Source organism: Sinocyclocheilus grahami, unplaced genomic scaffold (assembly GCF_001515645.1).
Source record: "Sinocyclocheilus grahami isolate Dianchi unplaced genomic scaffold, SAMN03320097.WGS_v1.1 scaffold165.1, whole genome shotgun sequence".
Taxonomy (NCBI): domain Eukaryota; kingdom Metazoa; phylum Chordata; class Actinopteri; order Cypriniformes; family Cyprinidae; genus Sinocyclocheilus; species Sinocyclocheilus grahami.
Window position 1 is genome coordinate 1,337,989 of NW_015505344.1, and position 9,620 is coordinate 1,347,608.

The window sequence follows — 9,620 nt, forward strand, 5'->3', positions numbered from 1 at the left end:
GTTGTGACTCTGTTTTCTCCACATTGTACCAAATACGTTTCCATTCACAAGCCCGGGCTATTCACTGTCCGAGCAGAGGGAGGCCCTTTTGTTCCCTTGTGATTGGATTGCACCTCTCTGCATGCATGAGGATGGAAAGCAGGCCGCTGCCTGCCTGTGTTAACAGCCAAATGTGCTCACGGCTCTGCGCCGCAGGCACAAGCACCTGACAGCCTACCATTTGATTGCTAATCATTTTCGAGCCTGTGCCTGTTTTTTTTATTTGCTCTGCACACTGCCTTGGCTAAATGGAATCAATTAAATGTGTGCTTGTATTCGACGGCCACTTCCAGGAGATCAACTTCTTGATGTAGCAACACAACTAGATTAATTAAATCCAATAAAGAACTCAATTAACAAAAGGAAGGGAGCGGAAGCGGAAGCAGGGTCAGATGGATTTGTGTGCGCTCGTTGTGTACAGAACCGAAGTGATTTCAGAGTCTTTTGTTTCTTGTTGTCTGCATCTGTAAATGAGCTTACTGTAAAGCACTTGTGTTGCTTTATTATTTTTCATGTGTTCTGGGACTATGAGGGCAATTACTAAACCCAAATGCTCGTCTATTCACTGAATAAGTACACAATCATTATTCCTCAAGCACCCCAAGGATGAATAGTCCCAGGGTAAGCTACTGTAGTCAAGAAGTTACTGACTAGTTTTCCATTAAAACGCACCACTGGGTTACTTCTGTGTAATCACAGTTTTTTCGCTGAGTAATATATTGTAATATATTGCCACAAACAGCTGCATGCTCCAGTGACTCCAGAGAGCTGCGGTTGGCTGACCAAACCAAAGAAGAGCAAACCAAAGCAAATTTTTTCTTTTTTTTTTTAAGCATGCAGGGTTAATATTGATTTATATAGTTTAGAGTTAAGAACCACTGTTAACATAGAATAATTAAGGCTCTGTTTCAAAACTCACGAGGCACATACGAGTCTTTACTCGACACTGATTTCAGTATTGTCAACACCAAAATAAACTGACATGATTTGGAAGGTTTTACATGTAACAATGTTCTCTATCATACTAATAGCGTGTTTTGGAACAGTGCTGAAGAACTTCTTAAACTCTGTATGTTTGGTTGATTTGATTTCATTTATTTTTTAATAATAGTAGGCCTACTAAAATAGTCTGCATTCAACCAAAAGATACAGACTCTGTGTTGTCTACCGGGGAGGAGAGGCCAGCCGTGAGATCCAAGACATAAGCAACTATTAAAAACATAATTCATGGATGTTAAAAAAATGGAGGGAGGGAGGAGAATGTTTCCCCTCATTTCAGAAATGTGTCGCTTTCTCTGGCATATTCTCATCTGCAGTTTGCTATTGAATATTTCAGTAGCTTTCAATCTTTGTTAGGGATTTAAAATTGCACTGCAATGCACACAAACACTCATTTGATTCTTTCTTCTGTCTACAGGTTTTTTGAGCACGGGAGACCAGGCAGCCAAGGGAAACTATGGACTTCTTGATCAAATCCAGGCCCTGCGCTGGACGAGTGAAAACATTGCTTTCTTTGGGGGTGACCCTTTACGCATTACTGTTTTTGGGTCTGGGGCCGGGGCCTCATGTGTCAACCTGCTGACTATTTCCCATTATTCTGAAGGTAACCGTTGGAGCAATTCAACCAAAGGTACAATGCAGAGGTTTTAACTTTTGACAATTTTTGTCTGCATGCTATAGCTGTTTGTGTTATGAGCCCATTTTGAAATTCAGTCTCTGTGCTTTTTTTGTAGTTACCTGTATTTGCATTAGAAAAATCAGATTGCAATCTTAGTTATGAAAAACCTGTGACATTTATTTAGAGTACTGCAGTACAGGTTAGGAAAAAATGTGTTTAATGGTTATTTTTAATTAAGTTTTTATATTTTTTTACCGTTTGAATTTGACATTTTGAATCTTATTGTTTTAATTAAAAAAAAATCCATCCTCTAAATGAACAATAATAATAAAAAAATAATTATAATGACCAGACCAAATTATTACCCTCTTAAGAATCACTAGGTATATGCAGACCTGTGGTTAAAAAGCACTCTCTTATACCTTATACATTAGGTCAAAAGAATGCTCAGTTTCACAGAGCTTAAGAGTGTAATACAAAAAACCAACAACGTTGCCAAGAAAGTTGCTTCATCGGTCCAGCATTTGCCAAGCTCATTTTTGTGCATTAGAAAAATCAGATTGCAATCTTAGTTATGAAAAACCTGTGACATTTATTTAGAGTACTGCAGTACAGGTTAGGAAAAAATGTGTTTAATGGTTATTTTTAATTAAGTTTTTATATTTTTTTTACCGTTTGAATTTGACATTTTGAATCTTATTGTTTTAATTAAAAAAAAATCCATCCTCTAAATGAACAATAATAATAAAAAAATAATTATAATGACCAGACCAAATTATTACCCTCTTAAGAATCACTAGGTATATGCAGACCTGTGGTTAAAAAGCACTCTCTTATACCTTATACATTAGGTCAAAAGAATGCTCAGTTTCACAGAGCTTAAGAGTGTAATACAAAAAACCAACAACGTTGCCAAGAAAGTTGCTTCATCGGTCCAGCATTTGCCAAGCTCATTTTTCACCATGCTTTAAGCTGCTAACTCACTCCGTTTGACCTGATATCACTTGTTTATAGAAATTAAATCTCCCTAGGTCGTTTCATGTTCCCATCTTTATTTAGTTGAGTCCATACTCATCACCAGGCACGCCATGAGCTTACTGTCCAAATACAGCATTCACCTTCCACTGGCACAAAAAGGGTAAATACATTAATTCCATTTTGAGTCTCTCCGCTTGGAAGATTGCTTTGTAAAGAGGTCTCCTGGCACAGACCTGCTTTAAGGTTGTCACTATCATTCAAATGAACCAAGAGACACCTTTGGAAGAGTCTATAGTGTGCAATGCGATGGCTTTGCCCTGAGGCAAAACGTGCACTGCTTAATCTGGAATAATTTTCATATATTTCAGATCTTTTCCTTTTCCTTTTTAATTTTAGCAGCATATTCTTCATTCTCAAATATATTTGTCTTTTCATACAAAATTGTCACCGTTTCTTTGATTTGCGAACTGAAACATCCCCTTATCTCCATTTAATTTCTGTGTTTTTATAGTTTTTTTCCCTCCTTATCTCCATTTCATTTCCATGTGTGCTTTTATAGTTTTTTTTTCTCCTTTAGTAAGAACATGTTTTACTCATAACTGCACTGCTAAGACTGAGATCCCAGGGGTTGTCATGGTAACAGAGTAACTCGGTTTTCCTCTCTTGCACTTTCTGTCTGTCTTTCTCACTCTCTCTCTCTCTCTCTCTCTCTCTCTCTCTCTCTCATGGTAACAGAGTAACTCAATTTTCTTCTCTCTTGCGCTTTCTGTCAGTCTTTCTCTCTCTTTCACACACACACTTTTTGTCCTGCTCACTCACTTGCTTTTTTGTCTTGATGTTTGTGCATGATATCTGCTTCTCTTCAATGGTGTGGGTCAATTTTCTTGACGTCTATATGTGAAAGAGGTTTACAGAGTGCAAACAGCTAATCACTGTTAATGCGGAATAATGAAATTCAAGAAATAGATTAAAAGTCATATTTTCCCCCCTAAAATTACATGAAAAACTGATATGTTGATCAGCTCTGTGTAAAATTCAAGTTCATCAGCATTTGTATGTTAACTTGCATGCTCTCTTTTCCCAAACCATTTAAGATTTGCATAAAAACATCTAAACTGATATGTGTTCATTTGCTTCAGCTTGCATACTGAGGGAGCACTTTGTGTAAATAGCCTATGGTGGGGTCCAAAAGTCTGAGTGCACATTAAAAATCTGCCATTTTTCCTATTTAAAACTGAATTTTAAACAAAAGTTTAGGATTTTGAACAATTTGCAGAAACAAAGTATGGTGTTTTAAAAACATTTTATTCAATATATTTGCTTTATTTTAATTTATATTTAATTGTATTAATTTATTAACTATTTTAAATTTAATTTAATATTCAGTTTAATATTATTTTGAATTTTGCCATGTAAAATTATATTAATTTGTAATAATTATTCAAACAAAATTCACAAAAATTATGCCCCTAATATAATTTGTAATAAAAAATTTATTAAATGGAAGCAAGCAGTTGCTACTGGTCTCAGACTTTTGGACCGTACTGCAGCATGTTGTGGATGTTCTCTTGGTTATTCCGTCTTGTTTTTCCTATACAGGTCTTTTCCAAAGGGCCATAGCCCAAAGTGGCACAGCCTTGTCCAGCTGGGCTGTCAGCTTTCAACCGGCCAAGTATGCCCGCATGCTGGCCAAAAAGGTGGGGTGCAACCTCAAAGATACAGTGGAGATGGTGGAGTGCCTACAGAAAAAACACTACAAAGAACTAGTGGAGCAGGACATCCAGCCTGCTCGCTACCACATCGCCTTTGGACCCGTCATTGATGGTGATGTCATCCCCGACGACCCTCAGATCCTCATGGAGCAAGGGGAGTTCCTCAACTACGACATCATGCTGGGCGTCAACCAAGGCGAGGGACTGAAGTTTGTGGAACTCATTGTAGACAACGAGAACGGAGTTCAAGCCAACGATTTTGACTATGCCGTGTCAAGTTTTGTGGATGATTTATATGGTTACCCCGAGGGGAAAGACATCCTGCGGGAGACCATTAAGTTTATGTACACAGACTGGGCTGACCGCCACAACCCAGAGACCAGAAGAAAGACCCTGCTTGCACTCTTCACGGATCATCAGTGGGTGGCACCAGCGGTGGCAACAGCAGACCTCCACTCCAGCTTTGGCTCGCCTACTTATTTCTACGCCTTCTACCATCACTGCCAGACGGAACAGGTGCCACCCTGGGCCGATGCAGCACATGGCGATGAGATCCCATATGTGTTCGGGCTGCCCATGATTGGTCCAACTGAGCTTTTCCCCTGCAACTTCTCCAAAAATGATGTGATGCTTAGTGCAGTGGTAATGACCTACTGGACCAACTTTGCCAAGACTGGGTAAGTCTCTAGGCAACAGGGCATCGTTTCTAATCAGTTAGACTTGAGGCAAACAATACGGCCATTAATTAGGATTCAGAAGTGATTTTGAATATGACTTTGTTTTGTTGTAAGACCACCAACGCCGCAGGCATCTCATAATTCGAGAATTGAATTTGCTATTGATTACCGTATAATACCCAGTTGTTGCCAGGAAACAGTGCTACTGGGTTCCTAAGGTTTAATCAATGCTTAATTGTTTGTTAATGCATTCTCTCGCAAATACTTGTTAAGATTCCCAAGGTTATGCTATATTAAATTTACGCAACTGCTTTTTACGCAACAGCAATTTGGTTTGCTTCAATTTAGGTGTAATGCAGTGAATAAAGTAATGCTTATGATCACTTAGAGTGAGTTTAGTGTTTATATGACATTGCTGCCTAGACGTGCAATCATCTCACGGGAGGACAACAAACCAATTTGTGTGCAAATGTGTAATTTCTTCTCTCAGACTAATTCTTGTTCATTTTAAAAGCAGGTGCAGTTGTCAGGAGACCCTAATGAGCGCTGAGAGAATATTAGGGTTCTCTGAGCACTCCCCTAAAACTTGTCTGTAATAGTTTGTGTGATATTTGTCTTATTGAGTGCTCAGATTTGGAGTGCAATCCTAGAAATTGTCTTTTGTGTAAAAAGTAATAAAAATCTTCCTATTTCCTTTCAGTGACCCCAACCAGCCAGTTCCACAGGACACCAAGTTCATCCACACCAAGCCTAACCGTTTTGAGGAGGTGGCCTGGACGCGTTACAACCAAAAGGACCAGCTATACTTGCACATCGGCTTGAAGCCCCGTGTCAAGGAGCATTACCGCGCCAATAAGGTCAACTTGTGGCTGGAGCTGGTGCCTCATCTCCACAGCCTCAACGAGGTCACCCAGATAATTTCCACCACCACTAAGCTGCCTCCACCCGAGGTCACTCCCCGTACACCTAAGAAGATCCCAGTCAACACCAAGAGGCCCTACCCTACACCGTTTCCCACTGAAACACAGGAAAGCCACAACCAGAACCAGAACCAGAACCAACCCTTCCTAGAGAACCAGCGGGACTATTCCACCGAACTGAGCGTCACCATCGCCGTCGGTGCCTCGTTGCTCTTCCTCAACATATTGGCGTTTGCCGCACTCTACTACAAGAAGGATAAGCGAAGGCACGAGGTCCACCGGCGTTGTAGCCCGCAGAGGACCACAGCCAACGAGCTGCCCCATACACAAGAGGAGGAGATCATGTCTCTACAAATGAAACACAGCGACTTGGAGCGGGAGTGCCGGGAGGCCATGCACCCGCACGAGGTGGTCCTGAGAACTGCCTGCCCACCCGATTACACGCTCGCCATGCGCCGTTCGCCGGACGACATCCCTCTCATGACCCCGAACACCATCACTATGATACCCAACAGCATGCCAGGCCTCACCTCCTTACACCCCTTCAACAGTTACTCCAGTGGACAGAATAACACCCTACCCCATCCACACCCTCATTCACACTCCACCACTAGAGTATAGCCACACAAACACGTTCTCACACACAAACACGGACATACACACACACATACACTCCCACAGATGTGGAGTACAGATGTGATGACGAACGGAGGTTATGGCACTGGGGTGAGAAATATCTTAACTCGCGGTGCTCAAAGGAACAGGAAATAACAATGCTGGTTTTTGTTCCTCGAGAGCAAGCCTATCGTTTTCTATTAAAGGCGAAAAACAAAAAGACAAAAAAAATAAATAAATTCTGATTTAATGAAAAACAGAGATGATTTTTTACCCTTATATTGTGACAAAACCAGGACCATTTCCTGGGGACAACTATCAGTCTGGGATTCTTTGAGGAATGGTTTGATTCGGTTACCCGGAGAGGAAACGACGGAAGCACAGAAGAGATGACGTGTGGGAGGCCCTTTGTAAACAAAAGGAAACATATTGTTTTCCCGGGGCGCTGGATTGTAGATTACTCTCTTCAGAGCAGACGGGGGATACTGCTTACCTAATTTAGGCATGTGTTCTCTTTCTGATGGAGAATGTGGAATACTACGGGGAAAAGGCGAGAATGAGAAATCCTCAAGAATATGCACAATAGAGACATTCACTGAATGTCTTTGAATTCTTTTTGTCAATTTATTTTTGGGGGAACAATTTTATTGTATAGGACGTATTTACATATCTAGACATGTACACAAAGCACCCATGCTCTTTAAGCCCTGGCTGGGGGCGTTGATACTGAGGAATCTGCCTCAAGAGCGTAGCGGGGAATTTATTGGCTTCCTGGCAGATACAGCTTCATCACACAAGTGCTGTCTATACTGAAACTGGTGGACTCAAAGGGAGGCTGGATATTTTTAGCACGACGCGCATGACAATTTATCTGCTTGGTGGCTGTTCTGCTGATTAAGTCATTATTTAAAAAAAATAATAAAAAAAAATAATTTTCCTCCCCATTTGGATTTAAGGAAATACTGCTCTGATTGGCTCACGGGAGGAATTGGAATATGCTGATGAGGGCAGACACGATGGGTTCTGAAGACGGTTATGGGAAGGGGTGGGGATACGCTAACTAGATTGCGTTCTCAAATAGCTTGACTGAACCTGGTTATAAGGACTAGTTTTGTACATGTGTGTTGGTAAAACTTTTTAATAGTGGTGAATCACTTGTTGTTTGAGCTCCCATGTGTGGGACATTAATGTACTTTTTGATTTGCTCATTGGTCTCAGTTATAATACACTGCTTTATTATTTTTAAGTTCATTTTCACCTCTTGCTAATAGTCAAACCACCTTACCTTAGAAAATTTCTTCTCTGTAATGTTTGATTCTCATTTCTTTGTTTTCGGTACTTTATGAGGCAGTCCCCCACGCAGCTTTGAACAACCACTGACCAACGCAGTATGACTTGGAGACTTGCATTGGTATCCTCTCATCCAGAACTTTCTGTGATTCTTCTGAACGATCATCACGAATGAATCCCACACTGGAGACAGGAGGGCCCCTGATGAAGGAGTGTATTAGGGGGGCTTCTGATGTTACGAAGCCCTTGATCATACAGCTTAAAGCTAGCTATAGAAAGAAAGAATACAGAGAGACCAATGGAGAAAGTGAAAAGGGGAACTTTTGTCATTTCTTACCCAGAGATAAGTGCTCAAAGTCAGTAGCCTCAGCGCTAAAAGCCAGTTTCACCTGCAAATCTCTTAGTAATTGCTGGGTTTATCCATCCTTGATTATTTTACTTTTCTCAAAGCCTTGTTACATAACATCCTACATGCTAATGATCGACACCAGTGAATCCCAGGCTAAAGAGGACCCCCGATGAGACCGTTCATTACGGGCCTTCTGATCTTAAGAGGCCATTGAAGCTAGCTAGACAATGAGAATCGAGAAACGATCCGGATTAATTTTCTCAGAGCCTTTGTGCATTACATACTACATGCTAAAAAGTCCTGGGATGCTAACCCATCGTTCCCTTTTTATATAGTCACTATATAGTCACTTCAGGGCATCAGTTCCTGTGGTGACAATTTAGATTTCTCGTGAATCTTTTTTTTACTCCTGGGAAATTTGCTTGAATGCAAACACCAGTGAAAGCGAAACTTCTACATAAATATCTAAAAACATTTTCCAGCATGTAATGTATGATTATAGAAAAACAGCAATAGATTGGTGATTTGGTTCTCCCAAATTAGAGGTCCTCATCTTTGCTTTAGTGCAAACTCTCTTGGTCAACAACCCCATGCTAATGCTGTTTCCTAACCAGACATGATAAAGTAAAATCTATCTTTTTTCTTTACTGTAGTACTGAATTTGTAATAGCCAGGACATTTTGACATTAATTTCCAAACTCCTGATATTAAACATCAAATATGTTTTGATTGGCTGCAGTCGCACACAATTGCTTTAGAGACATTAGAAGCCATTTTACTAGCAGTACAGCCTTTCACATCTCAAGGTAATTAATCAACAGTTGGTGTGAAAAAACACTGAGGTCAAACACAGGCTTTTGGGAGTGAATACTTGAGCCCTTGGTGAATAGCTTGTGGCAAAGAACTAATGAGGGACGAGGGAAGCCAACGAAGGGAACAAGATTGAAAGAATCGTGCTACTCTTCTCCTGATCAGCCAACTCGTGACACACATTGTTCCCAACAACATGTTCCTGTTCAGAACACAATCTCCTCTGGGTTTTTCCTCTCTGCTCTGCCTTCACCTGTGACAACTCTGCACAGTACAAACAGGCCAGAGAGAGCGTCGCTGCTCTGTATGCCAGTCCCCATCTGCAGGTATGCATATGCAAAGTCAGCCTGCCCATGTGTCCCCCTGCAAAGGAAGCTCCATTGAACGATATTAAAATTTAATGAAGTGTACACCAGTGGGGCACTCAGAGGATTCATCTTGTGCATGCACATGTTCCAAGGAGAGAGATGGGATTCATCTGTAATTGCAAAGATCTCCACAGCTCAGTATGTTTCTTCACACATATGCACACTCGCATACACACATGCCAGGACAAGCCTTGTAACTGAATGTAATGCAAGACTGAGGGCCATTTTCTTACAAACAGCAACC

General features: G+C 40.9%; 1 protein-coding gene across 3 annotated transcripts in view; it reads left to right on the plus strand.

Annotated features, from left to right (window-relative positions):
* Positions 1 to 9,138, plus strand: part of nlgn1 (neuroligin 1) — a 309,949-nt gene extending 300,811 nt beyond the window's left edge. For all 3 annotated transcript variants that reach the window (XM_016282748.1, XM_016282749.1, XM_016282750.1), the window contains 3 exons: positions 1,457 to 1,669; positions 4,235 to 5,024; positions 5,725 to 9,138. In XM_016282748.1, the coding sequence (XP_016138234.1) occupies positions 1,457 to 1,669; positions 4,235 to 5,024; positions 5,725 to 6,565 (1,844 nt within the window). In that variant the 3' untranslated portion in view covers positions 6,566 to 9,138. The remainder of the gene's footprint in view (positions 1 to 1,456; positions 1,670 to 4,234; positions 5,025 to 5,724) is intronic.
* The last annotated feature ends 482 nt before the right edge of the window (positions 9,139 to 9,620 follow it).